The sequence below is a fragment of the Amyelois transitella genome, chromosome 4 (genome assembly GCF_032362555.1).
Source record: "Amyelois transitella isolate CPQ chromosome 4, ilAmyTran1.1, whole genome shotgun sequence".
Taxonomy (NCBI): domain Eukaryota; kingdom Metazoa; phylum Arthropoda; class Insecta; order Lepidoptera; family Pyralidae; genus Amyelois; species Amyelois transitella.
Genome location: NC_083507.1, coordinates 464,748 through 488,226, shown reverse-complemented (window position 1 = coordinate 488,226; position 23,479 = coordinate 464,748). Strand labels below are relative to the sequence as shown.

At 43.7% G+C, this 23,479-nt stretch overlaps 2 protein-coding genes across 2 annotated transcripts in view; one reads left to right on the top strand and one right to left on the bottom strand.

The window, feature by feature from the left end:
• LOC106132942 (early estrogen-induced gene 1 protein) overlaps window positions 1-5,032 on the top strand; it is an 85,729-nt gene extending 80,697 nt beyond the window's left edge. Inside the window, exons 10-12 of the mRNA XM_013332513.2 lie at window positions 290-525; window positions 1,176-1,293; window positions 1,572-5,032. Of these exons, the coding sequence (XP_013187967.2) occupies window positions 290-525; window positions 1,176-1,293; window positions 1,572-1,575 (358 nt within the window). The 3' untranslated portion in view covers window positions 1,576-5,032. The remainder of the gene's footprint in view (window positions 1-289; window positions 526-1,175; window positions 1,294-1,571) is intronic.
• The window catches only part of LOC106132935 (protein crumbs), a 73,282-nt gene continuing 54,437 nt past the window's right edge, over window positions 4,635-23,479 (bottom strand). Inside the window, exons 36-48 of the mRNA XM_060954684.1 lie at window positions 22,501-22,640; window positions 21,565-21,648; window positions 20,580-20,840; window positions 20,091-20,197; window positions 19,138-19,331; window positions 18,443-18,567; window positions 17,929-18,093; window positions 11,814-11,874; window positions 9,952-10,051; window positions 9,269-9,449; window positions 8,568-8,684; window positions 7,294-7,427; window positions 4,635-6,657 (exon numbers count right to left, since the gene is read on the bottom strand). Coding sequence (XP_060810667.1) covers window positions 7,308-7,427; window positions 8,568-8,684; window positions 9,269-9,449; window positions 9,952-10,051; window positions 11,814-11,874; window positions 17,929-18,093; window positions 18,443-18,567; window positions 19,138-19,331; window positions 20,091-20,197; window positions 20,580-20,840; window positions 21,565-21,648; window positions 22,501-22,640 — 1,655 coding nt within the window. The 3' untranslated portion in view covers window positions 4,635-6,657; window positions 7,294-7,307. The remainder of the gene's footprint in view (window positions 6,658-7,293; window positions 7,428-8,567; window positions 8,685-9,268; window positions 9,450-9,951; window positions 10,052-11,813; window positions 11,875-17,928; window positions 18,094-18,442; window positions 18,568-19,137; window positions 19,332-20,090; window positions 20,198-20,579; window positions 20,841-21,564; window positions 21,649-22,500; window positions 22,641-23,479) is intronic.

Sequence of the window (23,479 nt, the reverse complement as noted above, 5' to 3'; positions counted from 1 at the left end):
GTACTGAAATTACCACAAAAAAGCAAAACTTTATTAAGCACAATATTTTTCTAACAAAATTTTATTAGGTATATTTTTATTATTATTATTTAATTTTGCATCAAAAACATATATTTTAGCCTGCAGCTTTTTTTACGTCAAAATATCCTAAATGTAATCTACATTATCTTTGTAGCAAATCATCAAATTAGACTGTTTTAAAATGTTTACTACTTAAAAACAAACCTTTACGATATAACTTTGGATTAGACTGTACTTTTTTTACAATGCATTATTTATATCTACCCAGGAACCCGTCGTCCGGGTCGCTGTCGGCGTCGGAGGGCGGGTCGCTGGAGCGCGCGCGCGCCGAGCGCCGCGGCCGCGCGCCCGCGCACGCGCACGCGCACCCTCCCGCGCCGGCGCCGCGCGACGACGACCACGTGTCGTGCCGCGTCGAGAACACGCGCGTCAACCCCGACTCGCTCATAGACGAGCTGTTGGCGGCCACGGACCTCAAGCAGGCGGTCGACGATTCTGCTGAGAGTGAGTCTCACTCATTTTAATACTCTCTTGTTATTTAATAGGTTATTAGCACATCGCCTTACGGAGGAATTCGCAAGAAAGCATTGCATCTTTGCGACGTCCGGACATGATCTAAGGAATGTCACAATTGAAACAAACGCCAGAAATATGATGGTGACCTAAATACATCACGTCTATATCCCTTGCGGGTAAGATAGAAGCAACAGCCTTGTAACGACTGAAAGGCCATGTTCAACTATGGCTCAATGATGGAATCAAGATTCAAATAGTGACTGGTTGCTAGCCCATCGCCTACAAGAATAATACCAAATTCTGAAGAAACCCTAGTTTAATTACCTATCCGTTAGACGCCTTTTATGACATCCGTGGGAAATATATGTAGGAGAAGTTTTGTTTTTTGTTTTTATTTAAATCCTTTTTGTTAGCTAACCTCTTACTTATTTTTACGTTGGTAACATTAAGAGATAGAATAGTGAGTCTGTGGTACGATGTAAAACGTTATAAGATGTGTTTTTAAGAAGTCCAATAAAGTAAGATGATACGATATAATTCCGCACTGTTTTACTTTCATCCCCACATATATGTATGTAATGATCCTATTCTAAAAGGCACCTGATGAATTAATTAAATATTGTTTATTTACTTTCCAGCGTCGGGTCTGCAACTGTTCATATCCCGGGACGGCACGGCGGAGCTGGGGTCCCGGCAGCGGCAGCAGCTGGCCCGGAGGGACTACCAGAGGGTGGTGCTACATCCACACGACAACAGGTAATGTAATTAGGCATTTATTCTGGAATGTAGCTTTGAAGGATTGTAGCCCCACGTTGGGCGCCAATTATCTCTTACCTGTGACGATTTACCTAAAACGCTAAGAGAGATTCACGTTCCTTCATCCACAAGAAGAATTTCAAGTTTATTAGCCCCTTAGTCCCCTTTTACGACATCCATTAATAATATATATCTATGGAGTGGTGTTTCACTATAGTGCCGGGTACAACGCTTCGTAAAAGAATAAGTTTGTTTTAAACGATATGTTTCGCTTTCAGGTAGCCAACGGCGTCTAAAGCAGTCGCCCCGGCGACTCGAGTCAGCGCTGTGAGCCGCCTGAGACGGCAGGGTCCTATGTAGAATGTACTATTTATTTCGAGACGAGCGGACAGTATTACCAGAGATTTGTAAGTGTCTCGTGCTAGGTTCACATGCACTTAGTAACTAGCTAGGTAGTAAATTTTAGTTGGCCAAGAAATTTGTAATCATTTAGTTGTTTTTTATTTTATTTAATGTGGGTTATGCACTTTTTTTTAACAGATGCTTCGGATGTTATCGATAAAACTTATTGCCTATAGAAATTGGATTAAGTTTTTATATCGCCGGTAACACTTTGATTTCGTCTGTGTTACCAGTAAAATAATAAAGTTAATAACAATAAGGGGAGGTTCTCCATTTGACTGTTACCAATCGCTAACTTTAGTAATGTTATTTTAAATATATTTTAATTAGACATATTTATCAAGGTCATATGGCCAAACATTTTAATTTTTTCAGAGTATGACTGAATCTAGGAAATTGAGCTCTCTTGAATATGTTTCGTTACTTCGAGTACTAAGTCCATGTAAACCCGGCATGAGATACGTTGAGACGCGGCCGCGGCCGGCCGTACAACTGCCTTTTAATTTAATAATGAAATATATGATGAAATTCAATAGTGATAAGATTTATGTATTGAAATGTACCTGTTTTGTTTTATATTTAGCTACAGCTGTTCAAAATGGCGCTAGTGCAATATTGTAAAATGTATTTGTGAAATGTTTGTCCGGCCCGGCCCGCTCCCCGTCAGAACCCGCGGGTGACGAAACAATGCATATTTATTGTTTTTAATATTAATATATGCCATAAATTGTTTTACAATTTGTAACTTAATAATGTTGAACGATTATAATATTCCTTAGCAATTTTCTAGGACGGTTGTGTTCGTGCGATCCGTGATGTTTCGTATTGTATGGTTTACAATGTTTTTAATATTTTTTTTTACTGTAAGTAGGAATCTTTTCAATTATAAAACGACCTACACGACGACTGAATGTTCCTATATGTTGCGTAGCGTCTGTGCTTCCTCCACTCTCTCCTTTCATGTTAATCTTAATGATTGACGTCGCGCCGCCATTGAATTAATGCTTACTTATTGCCAATTTAACGCTCTTCCAATGAAAATTCAAAATTGAAAGTCACCATTTTTTTTTTTCATTGTTATGGGACATTACAAACATCACTTAATAATTGTGATATCTTATGGTTTCACAACATTGGTTGACGTCAAATTACTTAAAACTCCGTTTACTGCCGATTCCAGTCGCGAGTTTGAGCTGGCGGTGCCGCTTTTTCCCTCTTCCATTTTTCAGAAGGCTATTGGGAAGGTAACTGTGCTCAGAATATATCTTCCTATGCTTACAGTTCGTAATTGCTCGTACATACTTTGATTGTGTTTAGTGCGAGTTGATTGTAAGTGTTTAGTAAAAAGAAACGTAATAAATTGTTAGTCTTTTACTAAACCCTTAACAAGCAGCTCGCACTAAATACTAACTAAACAGAACATACGAGTTATTAAAGCAAATAAAGTGCTCACAAGTGGTGCTAAGCCTAGTGTACGCCGCGTACACATTGTAGACCGACATGAAAACAAATTATATCGTGGCCCTGTGATTTTTAGTCGTTAAAGGCTGTCAAGAAAGCGGTTCAATTGTCGGTGTTAATTTACTGTTCTCTGCTATGTATTTTAATTTTCCAAAAGTGACAGTGACAGACTTTCTTGACAGTTAGACCAATTTAATAAAGAAATACTTCAAAATCCCTCCAAAAAAGTGTTAGTTTGAAGAGTAGAACGTTGTGTTGCTCTGTGCCAAACGGGACGCAGTCTCGTCGTGAGAAACCAGTCATTCCTTTGCAGAGGTAGAGGGCCGGTGTTCGCTCGAGCGGACTTTACGTAATAACAAATTTCAAAGAGAAACATTTAGTTATGTAAATATGTTTTAATGTAAAATGTGTAAGATACTTGAACATAATGCACTGTCGTCAAAAGCGTCGTATCCGTGGACTTGTTTGCGATATTAGGCGAAGTTAAAGGCGACGTGGCCTGCCCAGTTAAGATTAATTTTGAATGAAATTCGACCTTACGTTCGTCCAACTTTGCCCGACTTCGCATGACATGTAGAAGCAACAATACTCTTATTTTCTGTTCAATATCTTCAAGTTCTTCCATTAATAGAAGTTGCTTTTGTCAAAATTTATGGTTGGAGACAATGTCCTGTTAATAGAAGTCCCCTCGAGTGTGGTGCCGGCGTATTATAATTACCAATGGAACGCATAAAGTGTGATGTACCGGTGATCGGTTGATGAGAGATGAGATTTGAACCGGTGACCGGCGGGCGCTGTACGGCGCAATCGCGTTGTTATTGTATCATATGTCGTATATTACAGTTGTACAGTATTTGAATAAAGGACGTGTTTAGAACTATTGGCTCGTTTTATTTGTGTTGAAGTACCTTATAATTTGGCAATATTTTTTCTTTGTCTCACACTGTCTGAAGGCACTCCCATATAGCGTTTATTTTTAACAAATGTGTTGTATACGAGAAGTTTTCCTGATCTAATGAAGTTGAGTAAAGTTAAACAGTATAAAAGTGACCGCCATATTTATTTTGCTTTGAGTAAAAAATTTAAAAATATAGTTTTCAATGAGTTCAATGTCATTTTTAATAGGAATAATCTCTTAATGGAGTAGTCAATTCTAAATTTGTGTACCGTCTGCAACCACTGGAAGCTGTAAAAGGCGTCTAAATGACTTCTGCCTATAAATCATGTGATCTGTTAAAAGAAATATATTCTGAAAAATAGGTACTTTTTTTTATTTATGAAGTTCTAAATTATACATTATTTCTTTTTTCTTTTCCTCTTTTATTATAATTAATAGTTGTAATAATGGTTTTAACATAAGGTGTATATTGTGAAAAAAATATTTAATGAATTCATCCCATGTAACATATAGGGAGTGTATGTTTTAAAAGTAGTTATGTTTTAAAAGGTAATGTGATATGGTAAGACAAAACAAGATACAGTGATAGAACGTCCTTTATTGAGTCACTATACGCCAATAGGCCGTGCAATAACACGCCGAGCTACAATTAGTTACGCTCAGTGGACGGTAACATTGATTAGTAACTATAGCCATACATACAAGGAATCTATGTACAATATCATTTAATCTAAATTTCCTATTCACTAAGACGATTATTGAGAAAGGACAAATTTGATTAAGATGCTATCAATTTGTTGTTACAAAGTAAAGTTTTAATTATCTATAGAAATAAGTGTTTTAAGTAAATAAAGATTAAATTAAAATACAGTCGACATTATTGCTCATTCAGAAAATATCACAAAAGAAAGAGGTAAAAAGAACAGACGAAACAAAATGGCGCTCATCAAAATACAGGTAATACGTTAAATATAAAACGAACATAAAAATTGCATACCAACAATTCCTCAAGAGTTTATTACGAATGGAATGTAAACATTGAGCACTCACGTAATACTATGGGTTCTCGTAAATAGCTCCTACAAATCTACTGTACATACACGTGTACTTACAGTCTATCATACAATACTTTGTCCTAAATCTGTATATATATATATATATATATGTAAATAACTCCAAAACATACAGACTTTCTCTTAAGGCACGGACGGCTCGCCGCGCCCGCCCTTCGCCGCTTCACACCTCTACAATTGAGTATTTCTAAATCGGGATATTAATTTCTAACCTTAAAAGTTAACTTATTGCTTGAATTGATTAACTAAGTGATAAGACATTAATATGTTTAAATGTGTAAGTAGGAGGCGTCGCGGCGAGGGCGGACCTGGTGCGGTCGAGGGACGCCTTCACTAAAATGTAATTTAGAATGTTGCACGCTTTTTATATTTCCTTACACATCATAACTTACAACTAACATCGCACCATAGGGGTGCATAAATTCATTTATTAACCAATCCCGCATCGTGCGACTTTGATCTCACAATTTCTGTCGTGTGGGAAATATTTTTGTGAAAGTTTTGCGATAGAGGTCTAAAAAGATAATTGAGATTAGTCTTCTCTCTCAAAACGTATTCCCAGCTCTTTCAAAGTCCGTTAAATACAATTGTAACATAATAATATTGTAAATATTATCAACAGATATGCCGAACAACACCCACACCTTGGGAATGTAATTTTCTTAGAAGTACAAAGAAAACAACACAATAATAAAACATGGTAGAAACAGTGAGAATAAGTCTGCGCCTGCGCCGGATACACCGAATCCAGCGCCGATGCGGCGATTACAGTAAACTACAATACATTAAGTTACATTATTTTATTTCATCCAACATGCCTCTCAATTTGATACTAAATATGGATAAGTGTAAATACAATTCCTGTAGTGAACATAGCATGTACAGTGGATCTCACAGGCAAGTGTACACACCTTAGTATTAAGATACATTTCGAGATAGTTTCTCATTGGTCCACTGTACGTATACTAGTATTCGCTTTTGCATTGCGTATATACGCACCTCATAATTTACCTTAAGAGACTAGTATAATTCAATTCATATAACATTAAGTACAATCGCCTATTATTAAAACACAAATTTCATAGTTAATTTAAAGTATCTTACACGAATTTACTAGCTAAAACAATACTCTTACATTTCATTTCAATATAAAATCTAATAAATGTGTATAAAATTGCGATTTCAGGCACGATATTCCGTCTTGATATAATTAATGTCATGCGCTACCATTCCGTCCTATAATAAACCTAATTCCTAGGAGGTATCACCGCTTAAGTACAAAATTTGTTTAATATTTTTACCCTTATTAATATTAAATAGCACTCAACTCACACACCCCCCACACACGTCAAGCTCGCCGTCGATATAAAAACGTGTACACACACACACACATACACACACAACTCCCGCGCACACATCTTTAACACACACACATTGAGTCAGTCACACTCTCGCAGTTGACATGGGATACGTTTCGTGTCTTCCATCCAATTTCGTTAATTTGTTCATTTATTTCTTGTAGGTTTCTTCCTGGAAAGAAAGAAAATTTTATATTTTAGTTACAACAATATCGAAAGAATAAAAATAGTACCTTCTTAGTATTTTGCACATAACTAACGAAGACTATATGACGCCATGTCTGCTTCCAGATAAGATTTTTTTTGCATAAATACATACATATTTATAGTCACGTCTATATCCCTTGCGGGGTAGACAGAGCCAACAGTCTAGCTGTTTGGCTTAATGATAGAATTGAAATTCAAATAGTGACAGGTTGCAACAAGACCAAGACATCCATGGGAGAGAAATGGATTGGTCCAATTATTTTTTTATCATCGCTTTAACCACAGATATAAATACTGCAGAATCCACATTACTTTTTGCTGCAGTGTAGTTTGTTCCGCCGCTTCTTCTACACATGCGATTGAGAAGCTGTGGTAGTAGTTATAATTATATTAAAGTGATGTGACGTCAATAAGTGATACCTTGTATTCAATTTTGAAAATAAATCTTTTCTATTCTATACGATGCTACAACAGTTGTAAACTAGCTCTCATTTCCACGCTTGACAGTAATGTTTCTGGACCCGGTGTTCATCGACTAATGTTCTTAGTCGATATTCAACGTCTAGCTGATATTTCCGGCCTGCCTCAGGAACCAACTCACCATGACCATGTCGTCTATATAAGCCTCTCCTCGGGCGGCGGTTTGAGTGCGTTGTGCATCATTTCCGCGCGCGGGTTGCAGTACTCCTGCCCGGACGGCGAGTACGTGCCGCGGGTCGCGCGCTTGCGACGTGCCTGCAAACGACATTATAAAGTTACTAGAGGCCGCCCGCGACTTCGTCCGCATGGAAACCCTATCAATCCCGCGGGAACTCTGGGATAAAAAGTAGCCTATGTGTTATTCTGGGTCTTCAGCTACCTACATACCAAATTTCATGGTAATCGGTTCAGTAGTTTTTGCGTGAAAGAGTAACAAACATCCATACAAACTTTCGCCTTTATAATAGTAGTAGGATATACATATATATACTTGTTATTTCATCATGGTGAAATTCACGTTGTTCAAGAAAATGCTGGAGTGCAATTTGTTTCAGCTTCTTCTGCTTTGGAAACGGCAGTAAACTTAGTTTTATTATTTGACATGAACCAATATTGTGAAAACAAAAGATATTACAATTATTAAGTGATGTTTGAAATGTCCCATAGTGTAATGTATGTATGTATAATGAATAACAATTTTGAATGTGAATTTGGTTTTACTGTAGTTTGTGGCCATTTTATACTGATATGGATATGAGTAAGATAATTGAAATGTTAACAAATTATGTAGGTTCAAATACTATCTTGATAATGTATGTATAAATAACTAGAATACTGTTTTTTCGCAATTTTATGTTGACCTTATAGTTTTTAGCGGGATAAAAAGTACGCTATGGACTTTTTCCACGTTTTTCTTATATTATACGGAAAATTTCATATAGGTTGGTTCAGTAGATAACGTGTAAAGAGCCAACAAACAAATAAGTTTACTTTCACCATTTTATTATTATTAGGTGGTATTCTTTTCCGAGTTAAGTACATTAGTTTGAGTGCTAACCGATGTGTATTCTGCACATACAGGTAATTATAATTGTGTGTCTAATCATGACCTTGCTTTGCAAAGAAATCTGACCCATTTAAGGTCATGATAACAATTTAGATTTATAAAGACTACGGAGGTCAGACGGGAGTCGTTCGAGTCGAATCGTGACTTCCCCAATCTACAATTATGGTCAGAGGCTCCTCTCCAGAGAATAAAAGGTCATCCCTCGCGAGGAGGTTTCCCGCTGGGAAACCGCTTCCAGCAGAGCAAGATGGAAGTCATTAGGGGAGGCCTATGTCCGGCAGTGGACGTCTCCTACGGCTGGAATGACAATGACGATGATGCTGCGTTACCTGCGCGGCGAGCGCGGCGACGCCCGCGGCCAGCAGCGCCAGCGCCAGCAGCGCTGCGCCCACGCCGATCACGGCGCCCCGCCCGCCGCCCAGCGCGCCGGGGCCTTCCCACGCCGCCTGCGGGGGGGACCATCATAATTTAATAAATACATACACACATTTGGTCACGTCTGTCTACCCCGCAAGGGACTACGTCCCAGAGCCAAAAAGAGCAAAAGGGAGATTGACAAGGCAAAAACCGCCTTTGTAGCCATGTAATGGAGCGGTAGTGCGCTATAATCTTATTTAAAATTCGACGGAATTCTGACAGCTGTTTACGAACCTTAACAAAATTATTTTTTTTAAGATAATGATATAGAAATAAAATCAAGTAGGTAAATAGGTGTTTATTTACCTAAATAAAATAAATAAAATGTAGACTTAAGATAATACAATTCATCTGTCGTTTAGAATCCCACGACAGTTTATAAATTTCCTAGGAAGTTTACAAAGTTGCTGCTCTTGTGATTTTCCGATCACATATACTATATTTATATCCGAACGAACATTCCTCTCTTCTGTCCGTCCAATAGTTTCATACTAAATCAAAGTACATACATACATAAAATCACGCCTCTTTCCCGGAGGGGTAGGCAGAGATCACCTCTTTCCTTAAATCAAAGTAAATATAAATAATAACATTAAACAGTTAAACCACCGACCTGTTCCGTGCAATTAATCCCCTGCCAGCCCTCGTGGCAGTCGCAGCGGTAGGCGGGTGCGCCGGCGCAGCGCTGCGAGCAGGCGCCGTGCGCGCACGGCCCGGTCCGGTTGCCGTGCGGCTCGAAACACGGGTCGCGCAGCTTGCACTCCACGCCGCAGAAACCGGATGAGCAGATGCAACTGTACATTCAATATGTCCATTACATTTAATTCTCCATTCATAATATTGTACATTTCTTTTTTTTATACCGATTTTTTTTATATTGCTGTGTCGTTCCCGGCAAAATTCTCGTGTCGCAATGTTCGTTCCCGTACTCCTCCGAAACGGCTTGACCAATTCTCACAAAATTTTGTGAGCATATTGATTAGGTCTGAGAATCGGCCAATATCTATTTTACATACCCCTTAGTGATAAGGGTTGTCCACCCTTAACATTTTTTTTTAATTAGAAATTACTTTAATGCCGAGCTTGCATGAAGAGAGTTTTGAATGTGGATGAAGCAAAGGAAGTATGCAGAGATCGTGGCAAGTGGAAAGAGGTAGTCTCTGCCTACCCCTCCGGGAAAGAGGCGTGATTTTATGTATGTAGAAATTACTTTAAAAATTATTTACCTATATGGCAAAACAACGTTTGCCGGGTTAGCTAATGTAATGAATAAAACCTTTGAATTTCAATACTAACGTGAATGAGCCGTCGAGGTTGAGACATTCCCCTGGCCCGCAGCTCACCATGCCGGTCGCGCACTCGTCCACGTCCGTCTCGCACCGCGCGCCGGTGTAGCCTGCGCGATACAACGTTATACATTACTATTTGTGTGAAGTTTTTATTTTATCGCTGTAATTGCATTATGACCAACACTTGATTTATTGTATATGGAGACGTGATTATCACCTTTTCATGGGAATTAAATTAACGGAAACAAAATTTAAATACATATGTACGTATAAATCACGTCTGTATCCCTTGCGGGGTAGACAGAGCCAACAATCTTGCAAAGACTGAGAGGCCACGTTCAGCTATTTGACTTTATGGTAGAGTTGAGATCCAAGTAGTGACAGGTTGCTAGCCCATCGCCTAAAAGAAGAATCCCAAGTTTATAAGCATATCCCTTAGTCGTCTTTTACGATATCCATGGGAAAGAGATGGCGTGGTACTATTCTTTTCTTTATTGGTGCCGGGTACCACACGGAACAAAATATATTGATTAAAAATCATTGTCATTAGTTAACTGAAAACAAGTTTAAAAAAAAGGATCATTGAGGTAAATCCAAATGAATACAATCACGGTGCGACGCCAACTTTGGCAAGTAATTAATTCGAAATAATAAAGTGTTAATACAAAAAGATTTCCGTCAGGTTATCAGCGCACGCGCATGAATTACGCTGGTGTTTGACAGTGACTGATATGACTTCGAGCACGAGTATAAACATAAAATATACAGTGAAGCAAGCATTCGTATATGCATCCATATAGTCACAACTATATCCCTTGCGGGGTAGACAGAGCCAACAGTCTTAAAAATATAATTTAAAAAGTAAAGTAAAAACAAGTGATAATTATGATTCATTAGGAGATTATTCTGCTTGGCCGATAAAATGCTAATCAGGATTTACACCGGTAGATTAATTTGTATTGAACTTGCGATTTAGACGAGTTGAATAAAAAAAGGCAGAAACATGCTCAAATTTGTTTATAAATCCAACTAATATTATAAATGCGAAAGTTTGTGAGTATGTCAGTATGGATTTTTGTTACTCTTTCACGCAAAAACTACTGAACCGATTATGATGGAATTCGTTATGTAGGTAGCTGAAGACCCAGAATTAAATATAGGCTACTTTTTATCCCGGAGTCCCCGCGGGAATGATTGTTAAGTTATGCTATTATATGATTCCACGCGGGCGAAGTCGCGGGCGGCCTCTACTAGCAAATTCCATTATTTTTGTATAGGGAAACACATTGACCTTAAATGACTTATGTTTTTGAATTATAATTTATATCCGAAGTTATTTATATTCTCATAACCAAGAATAGAACTCACTGTTTACATCCAATACGGGTTAGGTTCTCCTGCAAAGGTTGCGGAGGTCAGATGGGAGTCACTTCGTGTATAAACGTGACTCGCCCAATATATGACCCATGGTCAAAGGCATACCCCAGGCTCCTCTCCAGAGTGGTGAGGATGCAACTGAGACTAAAGTCAGCAGAATTAAGAACTCACTGTTTATACAAATGATAAGAACAATCAAAACTAATGTATTACTCAATCGATTCCAAAACGAGTTCCAAACTGGGTCTGATATAATAATAATCGATTATTATCAGGCGTGAGATACATTCCGTTGTTACTTTAACATATTGAAACTTGTATAACTGAGACATAAACATATGACATTTTTTTCAAAATACGCGTTTCATTAGATAAACTATTGCACACAGCTTAAATCGACAACATATTAACATGCTAGTTACAAGGCTGACATGTCTATACATAAATGATTTAAACAATGATCATAACGATTAATGATTCACATTTGTATACCTGTTAAGGCGACCGCCAACACTGTTCTCAATATCCAATTCATATTTGCACTTTTTGACCACTTTCACACGAACTACCTCATCTTTCGCGAGATATTACCCCGCGTATTCCATGACTTCAACTCGCACTAACCTCGATCCGAGCAGAGGTTCTCAAACTGTGCGTTATCGTTCACGTCACAGCGGTCAATGGCGGTGACACATTGTGTTGAGTAATGCAATGTCACGCCTTGTCTGTCTGTCCCGTGCGCGGGATTCACGGCGTGACGTATGAATGGGTAGTGATAATTAAAGTACAAGTTTTTCCTCAGTTTGTTTATAGGAAAGATGCATTAAGCAGATTTAATGACGTTACATGTACTGCTCCTAATTCACTGTGGTCATCATATTTCAATTATTTAAATAATGAATGAGTTATTTATCGGGAAATGGCCATTAGGTATGATTTCGGTATTTATTTTTGCAAATAAAAATATGCTTAATTGTCTTTTAAATCGCTTATAAATTTTCCGTGTGCCTTGTCTTTCCCTGCAATTTTAGATAAGGACCACGCCATGTCTTTCCTATGGATGTCATAAAAGGCGAATAAGGGAAAGGCTAATTAACTTGGTATTCTTCTTGTAGTCGATGGGCTAGGAACCAGTCACTATTCGAATCTCAATTCCATCATTAAGCCATAAAGCTGAACGTGGCTTTTTAGTCTTCTCAAGACTAATAAAGACGTGATTATACATTTACAGAATAATTTATAGACCCGCTTTTAATTTCCTTAGATATAGCGGCATAAGTTTCAAGACAAATTAATATAATTGAAAATGTTCACTTCATATTAATTCGGAAAGTTAAACATGTTCATATAATCAATAGTCTGTTACCCGATATGAAAAATAAGTTCCAGTTTGAGAGCCTTAGCAGTGTTATCACCGTTATCAGTAGATACCTTGCGATCGAGCGCGTCGAGATAAGATAGCGTGCGCATACGGCCGCGAGCATTGTGACCGCTACACGCGTGTCATACAAATAATAACGTGTATTTTTTTACATATATATAAACAAATAATAAAGGAGAAAGGTCAGGTCAAGAGTATTCGAAACAGGAATAGAAAAGGGAATGCTTGGACGATTTGTTCATGTTGAGAGGATGAATGAAAACAGGTTGGCTAAGCAAATATACAAAGGAAGTGTGAATGGGACTGTTGGTGTGGGAAGGCCTAGACGAACGTACCTTGATTAAATCGGAGATGTTCTAGCAAAAGATCTGGTCAAGAGTACCCGAAACCGACGAGCTTGCATGAAGAGAGTTAGGAATGTGGATGAAGCGAAAGAAGTGTGCAGGGATCGCGGAAAGATGTAGTCTCTGTCTACCCCTCCGGGAAAGAGACGTAATTTTATGTATGTATCGTATACAAACATTACATTATTAAGCTTAATAAAAAATGGTTGCTTAGTATATCAATTCATTTTATTTGTAACTTTGTAACTAGCTGTGCCCGCGACTTCGTCCACCTTTTTTCTATTGGTGCACGTCTACCCCGCAAGAGACATAGACGTGATTATATGTAAGTATGTAAGTTATTGATCTGACCAAAGTATCAAATTGTCTCTGCCTACCCCGCAAGGGATGTCCCTTGCGGGGTAGACAGAGCCGACAGTATGTCACACGTGATTATATGTATGTACCTATGGATGTTATTAATCTGACCAAAGGGACATCCCTTGAGGGGGGTAGACAGAGCCGGCAGTCCCTCAGTAGTGATTCTATACATGTATGTTTAAAATAAAATCTTTTACGCACGTGATAAACAATGCAAATGTTATAAGTGTGTCAAGACCGTGCGCATTTTTGTTTGTATTATTTTAAAATTGCGATGCGCGACAGGATTTATATTGTACCTATGTATAAGCAGTAACTTTCAACTTAAACAAGTAATTCAACTGATGTACTTTATTAATATCAGCAATCAAGATTTTGAATTTGAAATATATCTTTATTGCACAGAAATGAACACATACATACATACATACATACATAAAATCACGCCTCTTTCCCGGAGGGGTAGGCAGAGACTACCTCTTTCCACTTGCCACGATCTCTGCATACTTCTTTCGCTTCGTCCACATTCATAACTCTCTTCATACAAGCTCGGCGGTTTCGGGTACTTTTGACCTGACCCTTTACCAGGACGTCCTTAATTTGATCAAGATACGTTCGTCTAGGTCTTCCCACTCCGACCTTTCCCTCCACACTCTCCTTGTATATCTGCTTAGTCAACCTGCTTTCATTCATCCTCTCCACATGACCGAACCATCTTAACATACCCTTTTCTATTCCTGTAACTACATCTTCTTTCACATCACAACATTCCCTTATCACGCTGTTCCTTATCCTGTCACTCAATTTCACACCCATCATACTCCTTAACGCTCTCATTTCCACTGCATTTATTCTGCTTTCATGCTTCTTTTGCCATACCCAACTTTCACTCCCATACATTAATGTCGGGACCAACACGCCCCTGTGCACAGCCAGAAATGAACACAGTTACAAGAAATAGTACATAGTTATAAAAGACGCGTTTATGTCTTAGAGTGTCTACATAATTATAAATAATTGGTGTAGGTGGCGCTAATAAATCATCTAATTTCGCGGAAATTACAGTATTTTTATTTTATCAGACCGGCAGGAAAATAAAATTAAATACAGATAATATTAAAAAATAATAAAATGTAATAATAATAATAAAATGAGTCACCACCTGCCACATAATAGTCACGTATTCATGATTATGGCAGGTGTCCGAACTTCTCCAGCAATAGCCCATTTTAAATCCATCCAAACGTCAACTCCATAACCCATAATCCTTTTCCTTATTTTGTAATAAGGAAAAGGTTTGTCGAGACCTGTTCATGGACATATCATCTATTGATATGTCCGGGAACGGGTTTTGGCAGGAGAACAACATAACATCAACTTCTCCAAAGGGCATCTACGTGTTGGATTTATATCCCCACGCAAATAAAATGAAAACAAAAATTAATTTTAAATTTGATAATTAACAATTTTTTTTTATTATTTTGTATTATCGTTAAATATTATATTGTAAGTGCTGTGTGGTTTACGGCACTTTATAATTTAACCACTCCATATCTTTCCCGTTTTTATGTTGTTAAAGGCGACTAAGGGATGGGCTTATAAACTTGTTACCAGTCCCGGCGCAGTCGCAGCGGAAGCCGGGCCGCGCGGGCAGGCAGCGCCCGCCGTGCCGACACAGCGCCGCGTCCTCCGAGCACAGCTCTGTCACCCAGGTACTGTATGTGTCACGTTACCAGTCCCGGCGCAGTCGCAGCGGAAGCCGGGCCGCGCGGGCAGGCAGCGCCCGCCGTGCCGACACAGCGCCGCGTCCTCCGAGCACAGCTCTGTCACCCAGGTACTGTATGTGTCACGTTACCAGTCCCGGCGCAGTCGCAGCGGAAGCCGGGCCGCGCGGGCAGGCAGCGCCCGCCGTGCCGACACAGCGCCGCGTCCTCCGAGCACAGCTCTGTCACCCAGGTACTGTATGTGTCACGTTACCAGTCCCGGCGCAGTCGCAGCGGAAGCCGGGCCGCGCGGGCAGGCAGCGCCCGCCGTGCCGACACAGCGCCGCGTCCTCCGAGCACAGCTCTGTCACCCAGGTACTGTATGTGTCACGTTACCAGTCCCGGCGCAGTCGCAGCGGAAGCCGGGCCGCGCGGGCAGGCAGCGCCCGCCGTGCCGACACAGCGCCGCGTCCTCCGAGCACAGCTCTGTCACCCAGGTACTGTATGTGTCACGTTACCAGTCCCGGCGCAGTCGCAGCGGAAGCCGGGCCGCGCGGGCAGGCAGCGCCCGCCGTGCCGACACAGCGCCGCGTCCTCCGAGCACAGCTCTGTCACCCAGGTACTGTATGTGTCACGTTACCAGTCCCGGCGCAGTCGCAGCGGAAGCCGGGCCGCGCGGGCAGGCAGCGCCCGCCGTGCCGACACAGCGCCGCGTCCTCCGAGCACAGCTCTGTCACCCAGGTACTGTATGTGTCACGTTACCAGTCCCGGCGCAGTCGCAGCGGAAGCCGGGCCGCGCGGGCAGGCAGCGCCCGCCGTGCCGACACAGCGCCGCGTCCTCCGAGCACAGCTCTGTCACCCAGGTACTGTATGTGTCACGTTACCAGTCCCGGCGCAGTCGCAGCGGAAGCCGGGCCGCGCGGGCAGGCAGCGCCCGCCGTGCCGACACAGCGCCGCGTCCTCCGAGCACAGCTCTGTCACCCAGGTACTGTATGTGTCACGTTACCAGTCCCGGCGCAGTCGCAGCGGAAGCCGGGCCGCGCGGGCAGGCAGCGCCCGCCGTGCCGACACAGCGCCGCGTCCTCCGAGCACAGCTCTGTCACCCAGGTACTGTATGTGTCACGTTACCAGTCCCGGCGCAGTCGCAGCGGAAGCCGGGCCGCGCGGGCAGGCAGCGCCCGCCGTGCCGACACAGCGCCGCGTCCTCCGAGCACAGCTCTGTCACCCAGGTACTGTATGTGTCACGTTACCAGTCCCGGCGCAGTCGCAGCGGAAGCCGGGCCGCGCGGGCAGGCAGCGCCCGCCGTGCCGACACAGCGCCGCGTCCTCCGAGCACAGCTCTGTCACCCAGGTACTGTATGTGTCACGTTACCAGTCCCGGCGCAGTCGCAGCGGAAGCCGGGCCGCGCGGGCAGGCAGCGCCCGCCGTGCCGACACAGCGCCGCGTCCTCCGAGCACAGCTCTGTCACCCAGGTACTGTATGTGTCACGTTACCAGTCCCGGCGCAGTCGCAGCGGAAGCCGGGCCGCGCGGGCAGGCAGCGCCCGCCGTGCCGACACAGCGCCGCGTCCTCCGAGCACAGCTCTGTCACCCAGGTACTGTATGTGTCACGTTACCAGTCCCGGCGCAGTCGCAGCGGAAGCCGGGCCGCGCGGGCAGGCAGCGCCCGCCGTGCCGACACAGCGCCGCGTCCTCCGAGCACAGCTCTGTCACCCAGGTACTGTATGTGTCACGTTACCAGTCCCGGCGCAGTCGCAGCGGAAGCCGGGCCGCGCGGGCAGGCAGCGCCCGCCGTGCCGACACAGCGCCGCGTCCTCCGAGCACAGCTCTGTCACCCAGGTACTGTATGTGTCACGTTACCAGTCCCGGCGCAGTCGCAGCGGAAGCCGGGCCGCGCGGGCAGGCAGCGCCCGCCGTGCCGACACAGCGCCGCGTCCTCCGAGCACAGCTCTGTCACCCAGGTACTGTATGTGTCACGTTACCAGTCCCGGCGCAGTCGCAGCGGAAGCCGGGCCGCGCGGGCAGGCAGCGCCCGCCGTGCCGACACAGCGCCGCGTCCTCCGAGCACAGCTCTGTCACCCAGGTACTGTATGTGTCACGTTACCAGTCCCGGCGCAGTCGCAGCGGAAGCCGGGCCGCGCGGGCAGGCAGCGCCCGCCGTGCCGACACAGCGCCGCGTCCTCCGAGCACAGCTCTGTCACCCAGGTACTGTATGTGTCACGTTACCAGTCCCGGCGCAGTCGCAGCGGAAGCCGGGCCGCGCGGGCAGGCAGCGCCCGCCGTGCCGACACAGCGCCGCGTCCTCCGAGCACAGCTCTGTCACCCAGGTACTGTATGTGTCACGTTACCAGTCCCGGCGCAGTCGCAGCGGAAGCCGGGCCGCGCGGGCAGGCAGCGCCCGCCGTGCCGACACAGCGCCGCGTCCTCCGAGCACAGCTCTGTCACCCAGGTACTGTATGTGTCACGTTACCAGTCCCGGCGCAGTCGCAGCGGAAGCCGGGCCGCGCGGGCAGGCAGCGCCCGCCGTGCCGACACAGCGCCGCGTCCTCCGAGCACAGCTCTGTCACCCAGGTACTGTATGTGTCACGTTACCAGTCCCGGCGCAGTCGCAGCGGAAGCCGGGCCGCGCGGGCAGGCAGCGCCCGCCGTGCCGACACAGCGCCGCGTCCTCCGAGCACAGCTCTGTCACCCAGGTACTGTATGTGTCACGTTACCAGTCCCGGCGCAGTCGCAGCGGAAGCCGGGCCGCGCGGGCAGGCAGCGCCCGCCGTGCCGACACAGCGCCGCGTCCTCCGAGCACAGCTCTGTCACCCAGGTACTGTATGTGTCACGTTACCAGTCCCGGCGCAGTCGCAGCGGAAGCCGGGCCGCGCGGGCAGGCAGCGCCCGCCGTGCCGACACAGCGCCGCGTCCTCCGAGCACGAGTCGCGCTCCGTCTCGCAGTACTTGCCCGAGTAGCCCTCGGGACACGAGCAGAACGGTTTCTGGAATAGAAAAAGGTTTACAATAATTATTTTTAACACATATCTACATATAATCACGTCTATTCGGGGTAAACAGAGCCAACAATCTTGACAAAACTGATAGGCCACGTTCAGCTGTTTGGCTTGATGATAAAATTGACGGATTGCTAGAACGTCGTCTAAATAAAGAATCTCAAGTTTATAAGTGTGGAGTGTTCCTATTCTTTTTTTTATATTATTGGTGCCGGGAAACACACGGCACAAGTGTGAAGAGATCGTGGCAAATGGAAAGACGTAGTCGTACGTACGTGCGTAGACGTACGTTTTATGTGTACGTATGTACACATAAATTCACGCAGTATGTACGTACCTGTCCGTCAGTCACCACGCACTCCCCGTGCTCGCAGGGCTTCACTTCGCAGAACGCGAACTCGCAGTGAACCCCTTCGAAGCCGTCGAAGCAGTGGCAGGTGTAGTTGTTGCCGGTGGGCGGGTCTGCAATAAAACGAATGTAAGGTTATAAATTGTGTACGATGAGTTTGGTACAAAATTGGAAACATCAAAATAATAACGTTTAATGACGTGAGTAATTAAAGTTGGTGTAAAAAAAATATTGGTCTGTAGTGGTATTGGGTAGTGGTGGTAGTGGAAGTGGTGGTGGTGATGGTAGTAGTGGTGATGGTAGTGGTAGTGATGGTAGTGGTGTTGTAGTGGTGATGGTAGTGGTGGTGGTGATGGTTGTTGTGGTAGTGGTGGTGGTGGTAGTGGTGTTGGTGATGGTAGTAGTGGTGGTGATGGTAGTGATGGTAGTGGTGTTGTAGTGGTGATGGTAGTGGTGGTGGTGATGGTTGTTGTGGTAGTGGTGGTGGTGGTAGTGGTGTTGGTGATGGTAGTAGTGGTGGTGATGGTAGTGATGGTAGTGGTGTTGTAGTGGTGATGGTAGTGGTGGTGGTGATGGTTGTTGTGGTAGTGGTGGTGGTGGTAGTGGTGGTGGTGGTGGTAGTGATAATGGTGGTGATAGTGGTGGTTGTGGTGGGGGTGGTAGTGGCGGTGGTGGCGGGTTACCGGGCGGCGTGTCTGCGCAGGAGGCGCGCAGCGGGCGGCAGGGCCGCTGTGCGCAGGCGCGGCGGCGCGGCACGTCGCAGGTGGCGCCGCCCCAGTCGGCGGCGCATGCGCACGAGAAGCCGCCCGCGCGGTCCGCGCACGAGCCGCCGTGCAGGCACGGGGACGACGCGCACTCGTCGATGTCGTGCTCGCAGCTGCGGAGAGAACCATTCTTATTTTATCTGTCACGCGACAGGTACACGATAATTAAATATAGCACCAAGGAAATCCATTTTTAAAAAGAAAATTATTTTTTGAAATAAAATCATTAAATTCATTTTGCAATAAATCTTCTCCCTCCTAGCTTGGCAACACTCGTCTGACCTACACAGAGTTTGATTAGGATTAGGTTTACCTAAACCTTATCCTTATAAACTTGGGACTCTTCTTTTAGGCGAGAGATTAGCAACCTGTCACTATTTGAATCTCAATTCCATCATTAAGCCAAACAGCTTAACGTGGCCTATTATCAGTCTTTTTAAGACTTACTAGTGCCGTGTGATTCCCGGCACCAATACAAAAAAGAATAGGACCACTCCATCTCTTTCCCATGGATGTCGTAAAAGGCGACTAAGGGATAGGCTTACAAACTTGGGATTTATTAGGCGATGGGCTAGCAACCTGTCACTATTTGAATCTCAATTCTATCATTAAGCCAAATAGCTGAACGTGGCCATTCAGTCTTTTCAAGACTGTTGGCTCTGTCTACCCCGCTAGGGATATAGACGTGATCATATGTATGTATGTATGTATGTTTTTAAGACTATTGGCTCTGTCTAACCTGCAAGGGATATGGACGTGATTATATGTATGTATATGTAAATACCATAATGAGATCACATAATTTAATTTAATTATTTACGAAAAAAGCACAATTACACTAACAAAAATTAAACAAATATTTTCAGACTCACAGTTCGCCGTCGAAGCCTTCCGGACATAGACAGGTGTAGGAAGCGACGCCATCTTGACACGTGGCGCCGTTCTGACACTCGTTGGACGCGCACTCGTCTATATCAATCTGGACGTACAAATTACATTTATGGATTAAGAGAGAGTACACATTTTGAAAGAGTTTATGTATCTGTATTAGTATTAGTTTTCATATGTTTTTTTTTTGGACAAATAACACAGATTTAACGGCCTCTGTGGCGCAGCTGTAATAAGTTAGTCTGTGACACCATATCTTGATTAAATTAAGGACGTCCTGGTAAAGGGTCAAGTCAAGAGTACCCGAATCCTCCGAGCTTGCATGATGTAAGTTATGAATGTGGATGAAGCGAAGGAAGTACGCAGAGATCGTGGCAAGTGGAACGATGTAGTCTCCGCCTCCCCCTCCGGGAAAAGGCGTGACTTAATGTACGTACGTACGTGCGTACGCGTGTACGTACGCGTGTACGCACCTCGCAGTAGTCGCCGCTGTAGCCGGGCGCGCACACGCAGCCGTAGTGGCTGCGCACGTCGCGGCAGCGGCCGCCGCGCGCGCAGTCGGCCTCCAGGCACAGCACGCAGCCCACGCCGCGCGCCGCGCCCCAGCCGCGCCCCGCCACCAGCGCGTAGTGCGGCTGCGCGGCCAGCAGCGCCGCCGCCGCGCCCACGAACAGCTCCGCCTCCGTGAAGAACGGCAGCAGCAGCGAGCCCACGTGCACCGCGCCCATGCAGCCCTGCGCGCCCGGTAATCTAATTCATTATTCCACTTCCCCACAATTATTTGTTAACTATCCACTAGACTTGTGTACTGTATATTTTTATTTTATTTTATTTTACAAGGAAGACCAACAGCTAATTATATGACAATACATAAACACGATACATAACAAGGAAGCCAATTATAGGTCCTCACAAATAGAAATACAATGGTGATATAAAAGTTGAACAAAACTAAACACGCCACTCGCAATCGATAACAACAAGTAAAATGGCTGACAAGTGCTTAAAGTCTAAGAATTAACAATATATAAAATATTAATAAAAACTACTAATCCTGTAAGTACTCATATAAAAGTCGTTTAGCTCTCGCTATGCTCGTAGTAAATAAGTCAATATCCAATTCACGAGAGATATTATTAAATTAAAGTTATAAATAATATGTTTGCAACCTACTTTATTTATGATTAAATATTTACTGTCGTGTGGTTCCCGACAATATGAAAAAGAATAGGACCACTCCATCTCTTTCCCACGGATGACATAAAAGGCGACTAAGGGATAATCTTATAAACTTGGGATTATTCTTTAAACAGATGGGCTAGCAACCTGTCACCATTTTAATCTCTATTCTATCATTAAGCCTAACAGCTGAACGTGGCCTGTCAGTCTCCAATGACTGCTGGCTCTGTCTACCCCGCAAGGGATAAAGACGTGGTGTGTGTCTGTCTACATACTGACCTTAAAGTACTCTCCCGCCAAGTTGTCCGTGAAGTCTTCGCCGTCAGTGTACTCGGTTATAGCCATTTCTGTGCTGTTCTCGTACTGTGAACACACAAAATATAAATAAATATTTTTTATATGTGTATATTAAAAAAAAAGAACAAAGCTATATTGTATATACATATCTACTAATATTATAAATGCGAAAGTTTGTGAGTATGTATGTCAGGATTTCAGCATGGTTGTTTGTTACTCTTTCACGCAAAAACTACTGAACCGATTACGATGAAATTTGGTATGTAGGTAGCTGATGACCCAGAATAACATATACGCTACTTTTTATCCCGGAGATCCCGCGGACGAAGTCGCAGGCGGCCTAGTGTATATATATGTATATTTAATACCGTGTGGTTCCCGGTACCAATAACAAAAAGGAATAGGACCACTCCATCTCGTTCCCATGGATGTCGTAAGTGGCGACTAAGGGATACGCTTGGGATTATTCTTTTAGGCGACGGGCTAGCACTATTTCAATCTGAAATCTATCATTAAGCCAAATAGTTCAATGTGGTCTATCAGTCTTTTTAAGACTGTCGGTTCTGTCTACCCCGCAAGGGATATAGACATGATTATATGTATGTATATTATATGTATATGTGTGTGTGTGTATTTGTATATATACATATATATGTCAATCAGAATGACAGAACTTGAATTAGAATTTTGAATTAGAAGGGTGCAACTGGAGGGTATCAAGCTTAAATGAGAGACAAAGCTAGCTCTTCAGTTAGTGCAAAAATTCCGCTGAGTTATGACCTTTTCTACTTGCTGCAGCACGCAAATGCATCTCAACTGTGTTATTATAATGTTTTGTTTAACTCTGTATTTTGTGTCTGTAGCAACTGAATAAACGTTTTTATCTATCTATCTATCTACAAAGAGTGGAGCGCTGACCAGCTGCGTGGTGTAGGCGGGGTCGGGCCTGACGCCGCCCAGCTGCAGCTCGCCGTCCAGCATTAGGCGCTGCCAGGCCGCCGCGTCGATGGACGCGCTCATCAGGGTCTCCTCGTGACCTTCCGCGTCCACGAATGAACCTGGGGGATAATCAATTCGTTTATACAATCACATTTTAAGTACCCGAAACCGCCGAGCTTGCATGAAGAGAGTTATGAATGTGGATGAAGCGAAGGAAATATGCAGAGATCGTGGCAAGTGGAAAGAGATAGTCTCTGCCTACCCCTCCGGGAAAGAGGCGTGATTTTATATGTGTATGTATGTATAATCACATTTTTATCACTTGCTGGGTAGACGGAGCCAACAGTTTTGAGAACTGACAGGCCACCTTGGGCTGTTAAGCTTAATGATAGAAATTGAGATTCAAATAGTGGCAGGTTGCTAGCCTATCGCCTATAAGAATAATCCCAAATTTATAAGCCTGTCCCTTATTCATCTTTTAAGACATCCATGGGAAAGATATTTGTGACAGGTTGCTAGCGCATCGCCCAAAAGAATAATCCCAAATTTATAAGCCTGTCCCTTATTCATCTTCTATGACATCCATAGGAAAGATATGGGGTGGTCCGATTCTATTTTACATTGGTGCCGAGAACCACACGGCACTCAGAATATGCAATCTATCGAGGATTTTCGCTGGTGATTTGAAAGGGGAAAATCGGTTAGTGATAAAAAATATAAAATCCAAAATTTAAAGATGAAGAACCTGGACTGAAATCTTCCGATACAATCGTTCTACTTTCTTTTTCGATCGGTCAAAAGCCCACACGAGCAGCTTCGCACGAACTTCTATCAGACCTTGTCTTTAGAGTTACTTCTCAGGTAACCAGATAAATAAATAATTAAATATATACGACAAATAACACTGATTGAGTTGGCCTCGAAGTAAGTTCGAGACTTGTGTTACGAGATAATAACT